The sequence below is a fragment of the Diabrotica undecimpunctata genome, chromosome 3, assembly GCF_040954645.1.
Source record: "Diabrotica undecimpunctata isolate CICGRU chromosome 3, icDiaUnde3, whole genome shotgun sequence".
Classification (NCBI taxonomy): Eukaryota; Metazoa; Arthropoda; class Insecta; order Coleoptera; family Chrysomelidae; genus Diabrotica; species Diabrotica undecimpunctata.
In genome coordinates this window covers 166,281,180-166,301,724 of record NC_092805.1, presented here as the reverse complement: position 1 = coordinate 166,301,724, position 20,545 = coordinate 166,281,180, and the positions used below count along the sequence as shown (strand labels likewise).

The window sequence follows — 20,545 nt, the reverse complement described above, 5'->3', positions numbered from 1 at the left end:
AAGATTCAAATTGAAATTGCCAGATAAACATTTGTAAAATTGAAAAACGTATTCACTTATCGTCACATTGCTATAAGATGAGAGTAAAGTGTTCTCCACTTTGTAGCATGGAATGAAAACTGGACACTAAAAATATAAGAGAAAAAAATCGAAAACTTTTGAAGTGTGATGCTGTGGATTCAATGAGTTACAAATGCCGAAATATCGATGCACCTACAAAAGGATTACGAAGGTATACAAACGATTAAAGTTGGACAGTTTGAATATTTAGGTCATATTACAAGAGATGAGACGTATGAAATATTAAGAATTATCAATCGAAGATAAAAAACTGACCGAAGAAGAATAGCCTTGCTGAGAAATCTACGCGAGTAATAGAATTGCAGCTCAATATACATTTTTACATGAGCTACCAATAAGATATGAATAGCTATGATGATAACCAACTTCGGATATGAGAAGGAATCGCAAGAAGTGAAAATTTTCGATTTTTTTATTGTCGAATTTGTTTTGAAAGCTCTTGCCCTAATTTTGTAATACCCTGTATTTCTACAAAACAATTTATTTACGTGTTATCTAAAGCAATAAATTTATATTTGTTGCTTCATCAAATTTAGTCAACATTGTGATATCGCATCTATTAGTAAATTGCTCGGAAAATTTTTGTTAGTAAAAAAATATATATCGCAATAGACATGGTACCTTTAATAATGAAAGCGTATCAACGTCTCAAATAATTTAATGTTGTGTATCACTTACCGGGATTGGGTTGAGATTGGTATGAAGTTTTCTTAATCCATTCATAAGGACTCCTCGCAGGTGTCGGCCTACTTTGATGAGCGTGATTGTTATGAGGTGAGATATTACCGCTCTGCCCTCCGGGACTAGAAATATCACTTCCCGTTATCGGTGGCGACGGAAGCTGGCTTTCTGGATCTAATTGGTGTTGCGGATGCTGCAACATAGGTATTCCCGAATGCAAAAAGTCCGGAATGTCATGCTGGAATACACTATGATGCGCTGGATGGTGGTGCCACATTTGTTGGTCTTCGCAGTAAGCCCCGGGCGGTGCTGATCCCAGCTGAGGAGTCTGGCGATATCCCGTTGCGTACCACGGGTGCATCGATGAGTTCGTTTGAAAATGTCCATTGCCCGAAATTTGCTGTTGATGATACATTCCGGCAGATTGTCCGTAATATGACACCATACTATATTTATAAAACACTAAAACAAGTTTTTAACTGTCACTAAGTTCTCAGTCACTAACAAAACACTTTACACTGCATAGCCAAACTTCTACCACCTAATTAAGAGTGGGACTGAAACCTCTGATTGACGACTGAGGTGCGTATTGCCAGGAGATAAATGCGATAAGGAATAACAACAAGAGGGGTGGAGCTTTGGGGTCGCTGCGGGCCAATGAAACGGTCCCCGGCGAATCATGGCTGAAGATATCAGCGGCCACCAATGGCAGCGGCGAACGCAGTCAACCTGGATATTAAGCAATATTTAATTGGGAAGGTCTTAATTTGTACGCCTACATGTGGTTTCAACTTTTTTTTGTTATTCTAATTTATTTACAAGAGACTATTGTTATGTATATTCCGTAAAGCTTTAAAAAATACAGGGACGTTTAGAGAGGGAGTAATTTATTGTTGAATGAGGGACGTTTTTTCAAGGATGTGAGATATCTGGGTAGATTTTTATTTCTTTTTCGTAGGGTTACTATGCATACTGTAATTTATTTGTTACCTGCGTAGGTGTACCTTACTAGTTTTAATTATAGAAAGAAAGGGAAATTAAAACTTTTAATATAATTAGGACGTACATGTTTAATTAGTGTCGACATCAAGATATTTTTAACACGCATGTGAGGGTACGTATGTGCATGTGTATAATTGAATATAGGGATGAATTATCTGCAATTCTAATCAATATAATTTACGTTTTATGATGTTTTGAAAAATTCTCTGGTTATTTTATTTGGGATTTAATCTTAATTTTGAAGCAGTGCTGGTGGAACTAAATTACTGCACATAGACGTAAGGGCAGTTTCTTACCTCTTACGTTCAAAGTAACAACATTCAGAACGCTAAACATATTATTACCAATAATGGAATCGCTGGCTACTGTAATGATAATAGTAGTAATAGTGTTAATTTTAGGAATGAGTATAATTTTGATAGAAAAGCTAATAGTATAATGAAAGAAAAAGTTGGCAAAGAGATGGAGTGATAGAAATAAATTACGAGTTAGCGAGAACGAGATTAGAAATATACCTAAGTAAGAATAATACAGCAAAACAAATAGACAATATGTTAACGTATAACAGGGAAATTGAGTGCTTCCCATCATCTTTTTTTGTCTTCTCATATCACTTATATAAAGTATGCAATGTAATAATAGAAATATTAATGCCAATATGGAATATAACATTGCTGACAGGAAAAGAGATTGAACTGACAGAGGAAATGGAAGAACATAAGGTAAAATCTACCTATCAGCTAGAAATGAAACAAAGAAAAAGGGAAAAGGAAGCTGTCAAATAACAAATACATATATTTTATATTACTCAGGAATAAAATCGAAAAATAGGTCGAAAGGCGGGATGGGGATAATAATAAGAGAAAGCATAAAAGAAAAAATAATAAAAGTAAAAACAGTTCATTCAAGAATATTATTTATGATACGACTACAAATTTATTTAACTTCCCATTTATTTACAACCTATAATAATATTACAATAAATAAATTGTGTAATTATTTTACAAGTAACACGCGAAAGGTTGTCCCATGACAATTTCCTATTTATTTTTTAACTTTAACAAAATCTTTTTGTGTACTTGGGATCTACACAAAAATATAAAAATAACGCAGTTTAGAAATCTTGTTGAAAGATCACTGGGAGTGTGTCACTTTAGTCCTCGATTTGATAATGGCCTCATAAGGTTCGTTGCAAGATTGTCAAAATGTTTTTCAAGCATCAGAGCATATTTTTGGAAACAGTTTGTGATCTTTTCTTTAATAGTCTTGACTTGAAGGTCATGCGTACGATTTTTTTGATTGAAATCTCTCCAAGATACATTAGACCTGGACGGTCATCCACACAGCTGAATCTCATAACTCCTTACTGGTTTTATGACTGATTTCGACACTAAAACCTTGTTAGGTAAAGATCTTTTACCAGTTAACCAGTAAAGTCTGCTAGCTTGAGGCCCAGTTGTTTTTTTCTATGAATATGTGCTTCTTTCATGTTAGCCGCCTATCGAGATGCATATCCAGGTATTTGATATGATCTAGTTATGTAGATTGACTTGCTCTCGTTTACTTGTATTCTCCACTGTCTCTATGTTTTTCTTAATCCGATTGACTTGTTCTCGTTTACTATTATTCTCCACTGTCTCTATGTTTTCCTTAATCCTCGCTTTTCTGCAATTTTTTCTTTAATTTCATTAGGCAGGTGTTGTTTAGTTTTCAACGATCTGGTTGGTGTTTACTGCCAAGCTGCCTCTTGCTATATTTTATGAAATTGATCAATAGTTTCGTCTACATCGCCGTAACTTTTCAGGGGTATTTTTATATCCAATTTGTTATCAATAATATTCCGAAATATTTCCCAATTCGTGAATTTATTACCTAGGAATGGTGGATGTTCCTTCGTGGATAAATTCGAACGTAATTATAATTTCGAATTGTTTCTAATTTCCTGTGTCCATTTCTTCTCGATCGACGATGATAAAATAAAATGTTACATAAAAAGACGTGGAGTAAAATACATTTTTATTGACAGCTACTGAATTATTACACTATAGTTGTCATCATCATCATCATCATTGTCTCCATGGTGGGTCTTGGTCTGCTCAAGGATAAGTCTCCATTCTTTCCTATTCTTCGCGTTGGCTTTCCAGTTTCTTACTCCCAACATTCTCAAGTCTTCCTCCACCTGATCCTTAAATCGTGTTCTGGGCCTTTCTCACTCCATCTATTCTTTGGTTATAAATATGTTTTGGCGGCTTCATCTCATTTATTCTCTCTATGTGACCTAACCACCGCAGCCGGTTTATTTTGATGGACCTAATAATATCAGGTCTGTCATAAAGGCGGTAAGGTTCGAAATTATAGCGTCTACGACATAATCCGCCCTCCTGTACTCCTCCAGAGATATGCCGGAGGATTTTACGTTCAAAGCATCTTAAACGTTCTTCATCGCTCTTTGTCATCGTCCATGTTTCCGACGCGTAGGTGAGGATAGGCTTGATAAGAGTTCTGTATATCACTAGTTTCGTTCTTTTTGTAACTAGGCTTGTTGTTAAAAATTTTTTTAATCCATAATAGGCTGTATTTGCCAGATATATCCGTCTGTTAATTTCTGCACTTACTGCATTATTCTGATTAATATGTGAGCCTAGGTATATAAACTCTCTTATTCCTTCGAAAGTATATGTTCCGATCGTTAGATCTACGGCTTGTGCTGCTTTTATATAATTTGATACTTTCATATACTTCGTCTTACTAGTGTTAACTTCTAGTTCCATTCTTTTTGTTGTTGCTTCGAGCGTCTTGAATGATTCAACCACGTCCGCCTTTCTTCTTGCAATGATGTCGATGTTATCGGCGTACGCTAGTAATTGTACGCTGCGATTAATAATAGTTCCTCTGGTTATTATTCCAGATTCTCTTATCGCTTACTCTAGTGCAATATTGAATAGAAGGCATGATAGGCTGTCTCCTTGTCTAAGTCCTATCTGAGACTGGAATGCTCTGGAAACTTCGTTCTGCACTCTAACTTTACACTCGACTCTTAAGAGGGTCGCTTTCACCAATTTTACTAAGTGTACTTGTATGCTGTATTCTATCATGGCCTTGTACAGTGCGTTTCTTTCACAACAACTATAGTGTTTCAGAAATAAACACTATAGTTGTTGTTGAGGTAAAAATTTATAATAGTCTGCATCCAAAACTAGTCCCGAAGCTATATTTATAATCTCACTAAAATGCTACGGATTCATCAAATAAGTGTATTGCCCTCTGCATAGAATAATAACCTTTGACTTTTGAAAGCTGGCAAATATAATTTGAACCAAGGAAATGATTGCAGGCATTTCCTTAATACATATTAAGCAATACATAGTTTACAGAAAGTTGAACAAACTGTAATTGAGCTACTAATCGATATGTTTCACAATTATACACGGTGGAACTATACAAATTCAGAAAATTAAGATTAATGTGAGATTACAAATTATTGGACTAATTTGTGATTGAACACCCAGAAGGAAATGGATAGACTAGATCGAAGAAATGGGAAGGAATAAAGGGAAAACTATTGAAGAATTAAAGACGATGGCCAAAAATAGAAATGCATGGAAAAAAAGTAAAGGAAGAACCGGAAACCCAATCCGACGAATGAGTGAGCAAAAGGATAGATATAAGAGGAACAAAAAACAAAAATAGAATACGATGATGCCTGATCGACCTATGGATGAACAAAGAGATAAGGACTTGAAGCTTAGTATTACTCACTTCATAGATCCCTACTGGAAGGGCGTAGACGCCTAATAACCGGGATTAAAGACATAAAGAGAAAACATAAATTCACAAAACAGGAAGAACACATCACCAATCCACAAGCACAATAACACACACTAAAAGCATCAATAATCAAATCAATATAAATCGTTCCCAAGGCGAAGAACTCCATGGTTTTGTACAGAAGTGAAGGAAAAATGCAAAGAAAAGAAAAAAGCTTACCTGAAATACATATCATCCAAAACGCAAGAGGCATACGAGGCAATTAGAAACGAAACTCATACACTTGTAAGAAAAATAAAAAATGTTCACTGGGAATACTTTTCGAAAGAAATGGAATATGATTTTTACGGTCTGCAAAAGGAAATATGGCGTTTCATAAGAGGTCAACGAAAGGAGTAAAGAAACTAATAGTTTGGTTCTATTACACATAGAAAAGGATACGTGGATTGACTACCTAAAAAGCTCTATGCAGAGGAAGAACAAACGACGCTAGAACCTGAAACACCCAAAATTACCACAAATGAAGAACTTAATATAAATGTACAGAAGTTAGGAAAATACTTGAAAACCTGAAGATCTGAAAAGCAACAGCTAAAATGGGATACCAAACGAATTACTGAAATATTGTGGAGCAATATCGACAGAACAATTAACAACACTTATTAATAAAATTATAAAATAACGGAAGAACGGAAAACGCGAAATAAGAGCGAAATAATTCTGTTATTCAAAAAGAAGATAAAAAACAGCCAGAAAACTACAGAGTTATAAACTTGTTAAATAAAACTTACAATTAAAATTTTACAAGTGCTAATAAATCAGAATATAAGTTTAGCAGATGAACAACAGAGTTTTTATAGTGGAAGATCGTGTACAGATGCAATATTAAGCAAATTACTGAGAAATAACTGGAGTGTAATAGACCAGTATCTCTATGTCTGTGTGTCTGATTGATATAAAGAAAGCGTTTAACAGAGTAAGCCTAAAATATGTAATCCATCTTCTGTATAATAGAGAAGTTCCCCTAAATATTCTAAAAACTATCGAAAACATCTACCAAAACAACAAAATGGAAGTCCGAATAGATGGACAGCTTACAGAACCTATAGAAATAGGCAGCGGAATAAGACAAGGCTATTCATTGAGCCCCATACTCTTTAATTTGATCATGGATGAAACCCTCAAAAGCGTTAACAAAGGAAGAGGATACAGAATGGGAAACACAGAAATAAAAATACTCTGTTACGCAGACGACATAATATTGATAGCCCAAGATGAAGATAGTCTGCAAAGACTGGTCCACAGATTTAACATAAGTGCAAAAAAATTTAGGATGACAATCTTATTAAAAAAAAAAAACTAAAACAATGGTAATCAGCAAAGAACGAACCAGATGTATAATAGAAATTGATGGCATCAGTATTGAAGAAGTAATAGAAATAAAATTCTTGGGAATTACACTGTCTAGCTATGGAGATCTGGACAAAGAAGTGAGAGATCAAGTACAAAAAGCAAATAGACTGGTAGGATGCTTTAATAACATGATATGGCGTAAACAGACACATTAACACTAAGATGAAGTCAAAAATTTATAAAGCCAGTGTAAGACCAATAATTACATATGCCTCAGAAACAAAACTCGACACAACCTTAACCGAGAGGCTACTGGAAACGGCGGAGATGAGAGTACTGAGAAGAATTCCAGGAAATACGCTGACAGATTGAAAGAGAAGTGAAGACATTAGAAGAAAATATAACCTACAGTGTATAAATGAATGGACACAAAATAGAAAAAAAAACGGAATAACCATATAAGCAGAATGGAGGAGACACGTGCCATCAAAATAGCCAGAGATAAGCCACCAATTGGCAAAAGAAGTATCGGACGACCGCGCAAAAGATGGAGTGACAACCTTCCAAAGGGGTATTAATCCGCCAATGAACAAACAGAATTTCTTATAAAGAGGAAGAAGAGGCAGAAGAAAAACATCAATAAAAGGAGGAAGAGTTATCTTTCGGTGTTCAAATTTTGAAATATAAACCTTATAGAATATGACATCCGTACAAAACATCCGAAATATCAAGATTAGACAACCTATGCACAATGAAAATATTAATAAAAAAGTTATTTATCTATGTTGATATTTTGAAAAAGGTAGTTTTTCATTTTATATAACTTCAAGATACAAAAAAATATAATAATAATTTTAATATATAATAATAATGTGCCGGAATAACGGCACAAACGATTGAGGAATCTGCCTTAAAACAGATTCAAATACGAATCTGCTATTGTTACGAAGGTTCAGCTATTCTTATATTTCTTCAATAAGGGTAGGCACAAGTAAACGTCTTAAATTCACAACATTTTTAGAGTCAGACTATATTAAAATACATATTTTGCTTGATCTGCCCGTGCTGTAAATTTCCTTAAGATTTCGATTTATTGCTCCGTCTCGATTGCGAAAAGATCATAGCAATGGATTTTTTCCTTCCTTTGTGATGACTGCGGGAACTTACCCGATTTACCAAACTACTTATTGTTTGTAATGGATTTTTAATATAAAACAAACGCACTGATGTTATTTTGTGTAAAATAAACATTTTTTTATTTATGTCTGAAAAGACTATTCTTTCTAACAATATTCTCTAAACTTTTGGCAAGCAGTTTATTTAAGTAAATGTGATAATGTTTCTAAAACAAAATCGTTAAGTTTGGTGGACAATTTTTGACCTATAGATTGAACAAAAATTATATTACTATGTTACTAGGAGTGCGCAGGTGGAATCACTTTATCGGCCCAATCAAATCAATCAATATTTTATAAAATGTAATAAAATCACATTATGTACTAGATGCTAATTCGAAAATTCTGGTTTTATAATTCGTTAATAACAGATTCCGTGTCGGCATTTCTTATGATGTACTAATTTATTTCTTTTATATTTTAACACACTTTTACACCGCAGTATTTTCATATTGAATTCTATTATCTACAAGGTTTAGTTCTGTTGGCATTCAATTAGCTTAATTTTTAGGCGGTCAAAAAAATAGATAGTCCGGACCAAGAAATTCAATAAGTAGACATTGTTTTATACACATAGAAATAGGCTGTCAGTTTACAAATAATAAAAAATGCAATTTTCGAAAAACTGACTATTTTTAAACAGCTGTATCTTCGAATCTATTAAATAGATTTTAATTTAAGAAGGCTTCTTTGAAAGGTATTTAAAAAATCTTTAATTTACCAGTTTCCACAATTTTTTTCCATTGTTTGGTTAAATTTTAACATTTAATTGAAAAACATAAAATTTTGTAAGTTTTCTTTTGTAAGTCTTCTTCTTGACTTACATAATAAAACTTATCTTTTGCGGTTTTTTTAAATTATTTCATCAAAAAGTTGACATTATATAAAAAAGACGAGAAATCGCTACACTAGTCTCAGAGATATAGCTCTTCAAATATAGGATAAAAGTGCACAAGCTCAATTTTTAAGCGACCAAAAAAAAATAGTTATGGACCCGGGCCAAGAAATTCAATAAGTGGACACATATAGATATACCTACCTGTATTTTTATGTAATTTGAGATTTTCAGGAAAAAGTACTATCAGTTTACAAATGATAAAAATTTGCAATTTTAGAAAAACTGGCTATTTTCAAACAACTCTGTATTTTCGACTTAACTAAATTAATTGTAATTTACCAATACTCGTTTAAAAGGTATTTAAAAATTGTTTCATTTGCCTGTTTCCACAACTTTTTTTCCTCGTTTGGTTAAATTTTGACAATTAATTGAAAATAATAAAATTTCGTAAGTTTACTTTTCGTTCTTCTTGACATATAAAATTAAACCTATATTTTGCGATTTTGTAAATTATTTCATCAAAAAGTTTACAAAATACAAAAAAATAAGAGGCAGTGTAAGTTAAAATTGCTCCACTGGACACAGAGATATAGTTCTTCAAATACAGGGTAAAAGGGATAAGCTAAATTTTTAGGCGGTCAAAAAAATAGTTATAGGCCTGGACCAAGAAATTCCATTAAGTAGACATTGTTGTATACATATAAAACTATAGTCGGTTCGCTATATTTACGCGGGTTTCGGATTAAAAATTTTATTGTAAGTACCCAGTTTTAATTACCTGCTCTTTGGGGAAATATCAACTGGTCAAATGAAATGAAAAATAATCCATAACTTTTTTTAATTAAATAATAATGGAAAATCTTTTATATAATTGACAGTATAATAAAGAGAATTACTTCATTAATGGAGTCTAATGTGGCTAATATAAACCTAATAATAATTTTATATTACACTTCACACAGAAAATATGGTCTATGTATATTTGTTCCATGGAGAGAATTTCTAATGAAAAATAAAAAAATTTAACTTGGCAACAAAAATGAAAATCAGTCATTATCATCAAAAATATCATAATCGTCATCATCATCACTGTCATCACCATTAATTATTATTATGATTGGACTTATTTCGTTTACTTTATTTTCACGAGTCCACCAATCTTCTATTAGTTTCTCGCACTTGAATATACAGTTGCACCACACTTCTGGAGTTACAATTGAAAGTGCCTTTCGCCAAGTTTCCCGAACTGCGTCGTCGCTATAACCGTTAGGCCCAATATGGTTGTCATAATATTGTTTTGCTATTCCCCATTGGCAGACGTAAAACTTGATGACCGTAACTTTCAATAATCTGATCCACAACAAAGGTTTTTGGTTTTGCGTGGATATTTGCCAAGCGTAATAATTCTGATTTTAAAATATGTTGTGTAAATGGTATATGTTCCTTTGTCAACCATTCTTTAATTTTATTAACAGTCCAAGAATTCGTTGGACTTTTGTTTAATACTTCAGAATGGTAAGGTGCATTGTCTAAAATAATTACGCTGGGCTCACTTAAACCTGGGAGAAGTTTTTCATGTAACCATTTTACAAACATTTCTGTGTTCATATTATCGTGATAGTCACTTCATTTTGATTTAGATGAAAATATTAAATCAGCACCTTCTATAAAACCCGATTTCCCTCCTGCATGTAAAATTATGTGGTCGCTTCCCTTCTCCATCAGTATGTTTGATAGACTTTACGTTATCATCTTGCCATATTCTCTTGGTTGCACCCCTAGAAAATATCCATGTTTCGTCTAAATATATAAAATTCGCCCTTTCTTTTTTTAATTTAGAATATTTTCTTAGAAAGTTAATTCTTTTATGCACAACAGAACTTCTTTCACAAAGGGCTTTTCTGTTATCCTCCTTTTGAAATTTGAAACCCAAATTATGTATCACTTGCCATAGACTTGTTCTGCCAATTTCGTCAAATTTTCTATCTTTTAATTCCGAGAGAATTGTATTTAAGGTCACATGTTCCTTGTTGGCTCGCATTCGATATTTTTTTCCATCTGGAATATCTTTCGTTTTCAATGATAGGCGAGTTTTTCGGTGATCTTCTTTCGGCCGTTCATTATTGCGATTTTGTAATACTCCTCTTAGTTTGGTTTCACTAATTCCTAGAGCATCACATACGCGTTGTTGAACAGACATTACCGATTTTAAAGGACCGCCATTTTCTTTTTCATCCGTAAAATACTTATGTACACTACAAATTATACGATCTACATCTAACACACGTCTAGGCATTTTTAAATATTTCCACCAAACATACAATGTCAACACTGGCAAAGAATCAATTCAACTGCAATATTGTAACAAATTTATACCTACCCTAATGTCATTTTAATGTATTTTAAAATATGACCATTAATGCAGTTTTTACCTAATTTTCTGGGAAGTCGTTTACTGTAACTGGTTATCAATGAGTCATTAGCATAATTTTGTTAATCCGAAACCCGCGTAAATATAGCGAACCGACTATACCTTCACCTAAATTTTAATGCAATTTGAGATTGTCAAGAAAAAAGTACTATCAGTTTACAAATAATGATAAAAAATGCGATTTTCGAAAAACTTGCTATTTTTAAACAGCTGTAGCTATCTCTAAATGGATTGTAATTTACCAATGTTCGTTTGAAAGGTATTTACCTGTTTACACAATTTTCTCCACGTTAGCTTAAATTTTGTCAATTAATTGAAAATCATAAAATTTTGTAGATTTTCTTTTCGTTCTTATTGACCTATAAAATAAAACTTATCTTTTGCAGTTTTGTAAATCATTTCATTAGAAAGTTAACATTATAACAAATAAATGGGACCTTGGTAGTTAAAATTCTCCCACTGGACTCAGAGATATAGCTTTTTAAATATAGCGTAAAAAGAGCTATTTTTGACCCTTTCATTTTTTTTTTGTTTCAGGGATGAAACTCTATAATTTAAACAAAATGCGAAGCGATGAAGCTTATAAGTTAATAAATGATATTACAACAGATGAACAAGCTGTGGATTCAGATATTGGTGGAGCCTTTGAGGCCGAAGATAAGTTGTATAATTTTGTGTCTTCGGGATCAACCCCATTCAGTAGATTATCAGGCTCGAGTAAAACTCCCAATACTGATACCTACGGATCAGAATTAAATGCATAAAGTATGATTTTATAACAAAATATTGATCCATATTCTTCAGACGATAATTCAGAAGATCCTAAGTGCAATGTTAAACATCAAAAATATATTCAAAACAGATATAAGCACCAAAAAATCTCTAATAGTGATGATGAAGAGCTAAAATTGGATGCAAAATTTAGACCAAAGAAAAACGCTCGAATAGAGCCGGAATTATTAAAATGGACGAAGAATTCTTCACTACAACATCGTGTATATAAAACTTTTATATTTGATTAGCCCTTTGGTGTACAGAGTAGTATTCAAACAGACAATATTCTCTCTATTTTTGAATAGTTTATGGACAATAACATCATACAGGTAATTGTAAATCAAAGCCATGTATGAATTTATCAATGGACGAGATAAAAGCATTCTTTGGTTGACTAATTTTTTTTGGGCTCAACACATTGCCAAGTATAAGGTTATATTGGTTGAATAATACGAATTTTTCCAACGAAAGAGCATGATCTGTGATGACAATGAAACGTTTTTTGAAAATACTAAGATTTATTCATATAGCGGACAATAATCAAATGCCGAAAAAAGGAGACAGTGAATATAATAAATTGTATAAAATTCAACCCATACTTATGAACCTTTCTACTAAATTCAAGCACAACTTTAATTCTTAATCTTTCTATTGATGACAGTATGGTGGCATTCAAAGGTCGTTCTACGATCAAGCAATATATGCCGTTAAAGCCCAACAAACGGGGCTTTAAAGTTTGGGCAATTGCTTGCAGCGATACTGACTATATGGTACACTTTCAATTCTATTAAGGCAAATCTGAAAATCCGGAGCTTTAGATAAAAGAATTGTTCTAGACTTATCAAAACCTTTAAAACGGCAGGAATATTGCTTGTATATTGATAATTTCTTCTCCTCCTACTCACTTTTTTCGATTCTGCTGCAGATTATTAGTATATATAAATAAAAGTTATGAGGCAAACACCAGTAGGAAGAAGGTCAAAGGGAAGACCCAAACTTAGATACATGGAACAAGTGGAACAAGATCTGAAAACACTTAAGATTATCAACTGGAAAAACAAAGCAAGGAACAGAACAGAATGGCGGAAAATCCTAGAACAAGCCAGGACCCAGAAAGGGTTGTCGAGCTACTGATTATGATGATGATAAATAAAAAGTTAGAAGCGAGAAACCTGTTGAAGTTGCCAGTAATATGTACGATCCATCAGATATGATAACAGTCCAAAGACGAAATATATAGAAAAGGGGAAAAGGAAGTTGTGATCCGTCCAAGAGCAATTCGTGACTATAATCGGCATGTGGAAGGTGTTGATTTGCTTGACCAAATTCATTATAAAAAAGGTCTCTGCAGAGGAATAATAAATGACGCTAGAACCGGAAACACCAGAAATTGCCACAAATGAAAAACTTAATATAAATGTACAGGAAGTTAGGAAAATACTTGAAAAGCTGAAGAACAGAAAAGCACCAGCTAAAGCCGGGATACCAAAGGAATTACTGAAATATTGTGGAGCAGCAACGACAGCCACAAGCTCGACAAAACGCGCCAAAATGGATACGAACAAACAATAACAGTTACTACTAGCCAAATACAACATTCAATCAATGGCTAAAGATGAAAATGAAAAGGTCTACGAATTAGAAGGAGAACTATCCAAGATAAAGTGGAATATTGTAGGACTGTCAGAAGTGAAAAGAAGAGGCAAACAATGCATGCATCTAAACTCTGGAAATTGCCTATACTATAGAGGGAAAATAGACGAAACATATGGTGGAGTAGGATTTCTTGTCAAAAAGTATCTCACACCATACATTTCTACATATAAAAGCGTTTCTGATGGAGTAGTATTATAATAGACCTAGATAATAAAACCAAGATCAAGGTTATACAAGTGTATGCTCCCACAACAACACATCAGGAAGAGGTAGTTGAAATGTTCTACGAAGATTTGATAACAGCATTAGAAGAAAATGATACAAAGTATACCATCATTATGGGATATTTAGGTAAAATTAGGTAAAAAAGAAGAAAATACTGAAACTAAAATAGGGATGCATGGTTATGGCACACGAAATGAAAGAGGAGAAAAATTATATAACTTCTTATAACAACAAAATTTATGAACACACACACTTCAAGAAACCCGCAAACCAAGAATGGACGTAGAAAACCAGTAGGAATAGGCCACAAAATTATTGTAATCAGAAACGAAAGCTCTTAAAAGCAGGACTGACTGTTGCAAAGAAAACGAAAAATAAAGAAGACAAAATAAGAGATGGAACAAAACGGTTGATGGAAAAGAGATGCACATTTCTAAGCGAAGAAAGCAAAACACCGATGGTTTTAAAGAATTGAATAAATAAATAAAGAAGGGAGTAAAGGAAGATTTAAGGATCTACAATAAAAACAAGGTAGAAAAAATAATACAAAAAAACCGAGGCCTGAAATGCTTAAGATCAAACTTGGGAAAGACTTCAATAATCATTTTACAAGAACTAATGGATCAGACGGTAGGTTTAGCAAATAAACAACAGGGTTTTCGTACTGGAAGGTTGTGTACAGATGCAATATTCGTCATAAAGCAAGTTACTGAGAAATAACCAGAGTATAATAAACCAGCATTTCTGTGTCTGATTAATTTAAAGAAAGCATTAGACAGAGTAAAACTCAAAGATGTAATCTTTGTAACACTAAAACAATAGTAATCAGCAAAGAACCAATCATATATAAAAAAGAAATTGATGGCTTCCGTATTGAACAAGTAATGGAAATAAAATACCTTGGAATTACACTGTCCAGCTATGGACACCTGGACAAAGAAGTGGCAAAACAAGTACAAAAATCAAATAACATATACCTCAGAAACAAGACCCGATACAGCCACAACACAAAGGCTATTGGAAACGGCAGAGGAGAGAGTTCTGGGAATAATTATAGGAAATACGCTGAGAGATCGAAAGATAAGTGAAGACATTGGAAGATAATGTAATGTAGTGTATAAACGAATGTGCACTTAATAAAAAAAATGGAATAATCACATAAGCAGAATGGGCGAGACCTGTGTCGTCAAAATAGCAAGAGATAAGTCACCAATCGGCAAAAGAAGTATCGGACGACCGCGCAAAAGATGGAGTGACAACCTTTCATAGAGGTATTAATTCGCCAATGAACAAGCAGAATTGCTTATAAAGAAAATAGATGCTGGATCAAGTTGTTTTACTATTTTTTGGATGCAGAAACCGTGAATTGGTATAAATATAAACCAAATACAAAAGCAAAAACCACACTTCTAAACCTTTTACCGATTTACAGTTTAAGAGATGCTTAGTAGATCAACTTATTGGCACATTTTTTAGTACAAAACAACTGGGAAGGCTAGTAAATGCAGAGTTATCTAGACGCAAAGATAGTTCTCGCTATGGACCAGACACAGTAAAGAATTCAATTTTTTTGTCAAATGTAGGTGCCTACTTACCTATAGTTTCTACTTATTGGAGGTGTGTATTCTGCAGTACTACAGAAAAACAGAAAAAAGTAATTTGTGATGCTAAGTTTGTAAACCACAACAACCACAATCACAACAACCTCCGATGCAATTGACATTAAACAACCGAAAAATAGAACAAGTGGAGACATACACATACCTTGGAACCACAGTCAACACAAAATGGGACCAGTCAACAGAAATAAGATCACGAATTGAAAAAGCGCGAAACGCGTTCAACAATATGAAAAAGTGGTTCACAAGCAAAATCTCAATGGAACTAAAATTAAGACTGGTCAAGTATTATGTCTTCCCGGTCTTGTTCTATGGAGCAGAGGCATGGACCACAACGGAAGCCACCCTGAAGAAACTAGAATCTTTTGAGCTGTGGGTCTATATATCGCCGTATTCTTCGGATATCCTGGACAGACCACATCACTAACGTGGAAGTAATGCAGAGAATAGGCAAAAGCAAAAAAATAATCTTCACCGTAAAGAAATCGAAGCTTGAGTACTTCGGACATGTCATGAGGCATACTAAGTACCGGCTGCTACAGTTAATAGTCCAAGGAAGAATCGACAGTAGGAGGGGACCGGGAAGAAGACGACACTCATAGATGCATAACCTGCGACAATGGTTCGGACTAACATCGACCGAACTGTTCAGAGGTGCCGTAAAAAAAGTCAAAATAGCCTTGTTAATAGTCAACGTCCGAAACGGATAGGGCAAAGGAAGAAGAAGAGGTTTGTAAAGTTGCTCTTTGTAAAAAGTGCTTCGAGCCATTTCATACAAATATGTAACATATATGTAAAAATTTTTGAACAGGTAGCAAAGTAAACATCTTTTATATTTCATAATATATTTACATCCTATTTTGAGTTCTATTCATAACGTAACAAATTGAGATAAAAAGGTAATAACAAAATTGTAAACATATCTATATTTCCTAGAAACTTCTAATGATCACAATAGTGTTAGTTATTTTTCTCTAAACACGTGGTAAACTGTTTTACTAAGTTTAAGCCTATATTACTTTTGCTTGATGGACATTGGTATAATAATTTACCACCCTCCAAAATAGAGCTTCACTATTTTTCCTAACTTTATAACTGTGTTAAAGTTATATGGGACTGTAATAAACACTATTTACCCGAAATAGGCATAAAACAATTAAAGATCCTTTTATGTATCATCTTGATAGATCATACACAACTTTGATTCATCAGGAGAACAAATAAAAGAGGACTTAGGTAATACACTCCCTTACGCTATATTTCGTGATAAATAGTAGTAGTATTTATTTGTGCTCACTATATTTCTGGTACGTTGATCTATACTTTTGATGAATTTATATTCTAGTGCCTAATAGTCCTCTCTGCTCTAAGATTTTTCTCATTTTATTCCTATGGAATTGTGAAACGCCTTTTCTATGCTTAAAAAGAAATAAAGTGTACCATTTGATCATAGTATTTTTTCTGTGTATGAATTATCTTCACTAAATATGATATCAGTAATCATTTTCAATTTTTGAATGATTTTCTTTATTTCTCTGGTAATTTATGACTCACAAATTTCCTTTGCCGCCAATTTCTGAAGAGGATTATAAATTTCTAAACAAAATTCAACCAGCTCTGTACTTAAAATAATCCCTTACCTAAGATCCCTTCAATTCCGTTATGAGTTGTTATGCAAATTAGCTAGATTTGCCTAAAACCAAACAGGTAGGTATGAATTACCGAAGGTCATACCACAACTTTTGCTAAGGATTGTTTTGTTTATACATATTTCGTCGATGTATTGGAATGTTTATTTGGAAATAATAAATATTTTGTTTCTAAGTTATTAATAATATCGAAAATCGTTGTTCATTTATGAAAAAATAAGACAGAAGAGTAACAGTCAGGTAGATTTTTTTCACTTTTTTTATTATAGTTGTCTACTTCTGCTATGTCGCATCATTTTTCTGAAAGTTATGACCTGAATCTTTCACAAAAGAATATATACAAAATGTGAGGAACAACTAACAAGAACACAATTCGGATTTCGTGATGCTCTGGGAACACGGGAGGCCCTTTTTGCTGTACAGGTGCTATTTCAGAGATGCAGGGATGTGAATTGTGACATATAAGTATGCTTTATAGATTACCAGAAAGCATTTGACTTTGACAGTGTAAAGCATGACAAATTAATGACTCTAATGCAAGAAATTGGAATTGACAACAAAGATCTTAGAATTATCAGAAACATTTACTACAATCAAATGGCCAAAATCAAAATAGAAGACCAGTTAACTGATAAAATTGCAATAGAACGTGGAGTACGACAGGGCTGTTTTTGTCTCAATTGTTGTTCAATATTTATTTTGAATGGGTATTTAAGGAAGCTTAGACGGTTGTGCGAAAGGAAGAGGAATACTAATAAACGGTGAATGGTTGAATAACATTAGATATGCAGATGACACTATAGTTTTTGCCGATAATCTGAATGACTTACAGATATTAACAAATCGCATAACAGAAGTCAGCAACAGATACGGACTAGCTCTTAACATAAAGAAAACCAAATTTATGACAATTAGTAAAAAACCAATACTAAACGCTCAACTTACAATCAATCAACAGAATATCGAAAGAGTCGAGCAATATACATATCTAGGCACCAATTTAAATAGCCAATGGGACCACTCAACAGAAATTAAACAGCGAATAATAAAAGCAAAAGCAGCATTCGTTAGAATGAGAACCATTTTCAACAGTCGAGACATATCATTAAAAACAAAATGCCGTCTATTGAACTGCTACATATTCACAGTTCTGCTCTACGGAATGGAAGCGTGGACATTGACTGTTCCATCTATGAATCGGCTCGAAGCTTTCGAAATGTGGTGTTATAGGCGCATCTTACGTATATCCTGGGTTGACAGAGTTACTAATGTGGAGGTCCTGCGTAGAATGGGGAAAGAATGTGAAATTCTCATGACCGTCAAAACTAAAAAGTTGGAATATTTAGGACATGTAATGAGAAATCAAGAACGTTACGGCCTTCTCCAGCTGATTCTCCAAGGGAAGGTAAATGGTAAGAGAGAACCGGGAAGAAGACGCATTTCCTGGCTTCAAAATTTACGAAAGTGGTATAACACGACTACCACTGAACTGTTCCGCGCTGCAATAAACAAAGTAAAGATAGCCGTGATGATCGCCAACATCCGGAACGGATAGGCACTTTAAGAAGAAGAAGATGACCTGTAACTTTCTATTTAAATTTTACTACTGTACCTCTTCCTCTTGTTGCTGCTTTGATCCATTGTTTCTTATTAGTTATTTGCGTCTTTGCTCTTTTTTCAGTATTTCCCTTTGCAAGTGAGACAAATTGTGAACTTTAAGTGAAAGCGATTTTAGTATTGTGGCAAATCTTTTTGTTTTTCAAGATGTAAATTAATATGACGGTTCTAAGATCTTCCACCATTCCGATCTATTATGGGTTATACGCTTTCAGTTAGTGATTTTTAAGGTTCTCTTAAAAATAGGCTTCTTCTTCTTCTTAGAGTGCCATATCCCTACGGAACGTCGGCGACTACCATGCTTATAATATTTTTATACTGATCTCGGTCTTGCGCTACGTGTAGCAATTGGTCCGCTGTCAAACCTGTCCACTGCCGCAAATTCCTCAACCAAGAGAGTTTCTTCCGTCCTATCCATTTCTTTCCTTCGATTTTACCGTTGAGAATTAGCCGAAGGAACTCATATCTTGGTCCTCTGATTATATGTCCAAGATATTCTAGTTTACGCCTCTTAATAATATTTAATAGAGTTCGTTGATATCCCATTCTTCGAAGAACTTCTAAAAATAGGCAATCAGCGAGAAATAATGATGATGGCGCAAGAACTGGAAGAAGACTAAATAATGCAGGAATTGGTAACTTCGGCAAAGAAGTGACAAATAATAACGGAAATAGACTATGTACAAAATTTGACTTGAAAATCATGAATGAATTATATCGCCACAAGAAAGATACTAGGGATCAGGACACAAGATTATCATTACATCAAAATCAGTAATTGACTATATTATGGGTTGGCAAATATCTGAAGTGAAAATACAAGATATACAGGGGTATATAATGTGGATCGGATCATTACTTACTGAAATCTCTAGCTCAAATTTCGCATAAATATAAAAACAGACAACTTTTAACCCAAAACTACGAAATAACTAAGAGGGAAACATATAAACAGTCTTTACGATGACAGGACACATAAGCTATATCAGAACAGACTAGACCAGAGGCTTAATTGTGCTTAAATGTAAAACACGGCACAAATATGCTTTATGAAAGAATCACTAAAGGGAGCTGCATATAAAGCCTTGGCAAAAGAAGAGCAAACCCACCAACGAGAAATTAAAAGTATATTATGGAGTGATGAACTCAAACAAAAGAAACAGATAAAGCAACGAGCATATCACAATTAACGTACCTACCAAGAAGTAGACGATAAAAACTTATATCGCAATCAACAAAGAATTTTTAAAAGAATGGTTATAAGACATAAAAACCAAACATAGGAACGAAAATGCGAGGAAGTGGAATCATTTTTAGGTAAAAGCAAATGTTCAGAGGCTTGGAGATTCATACAAAATATAAGGAGAGAGGACGTAAATACAACAAACCTATAAACCATCAACATCAGTGTATTTAAAAGTCACTACACAAAAGAACTACAAGAGTCCAGACCTGAATATCTCCAACAAACACCCCCTCCTTCTCTATTCTTTATCCTTTGTAAGGATGTGGTGACGTTATGGTATTTGATGAATGGTTGCTATCCATTCTTCTCTCTCCTGGGCGCGGTGTGCGTGCTGCCTCAGAAAGAGAGTAACCGGTAGCTCACTTTATTTGGTCTGACCATCGGAGTGGCGCTCTTCCTCGAGTTCTTTTGCCATCTACCTTGCCTTCAA

At 33.8% G+C, this 20,545-nt stretch overlaps 1 protein-coding gene across 1 annotated transcript in view; it reads right to left on the bottom strand.

Annotated features, from left to right (window-relative positions):
• LOC140437760 (uncharacterized) overlaps nucleotides 1-1,343 on the bottom strand; it is a 79,827-nt gene extending 78,484 nt beyond the window's left edge. Inside the window, exon 1 of the mRNA XM_072527469.1 lies at nucleotides 760-1,343. Within this exon, the coding sequence (XP_072383570.1) occupies nucleotides 760-1,207 (448 nt within the window). The 5' untranslated portion in view covers nucleotides 1,208-1,343. The remainder of the gene's footprint in view (nucleotides 1-759) is intronic.
• Between the last annotated feature and the right edge of the window lie 19,202 nt (nucleotides 1,344-20,545).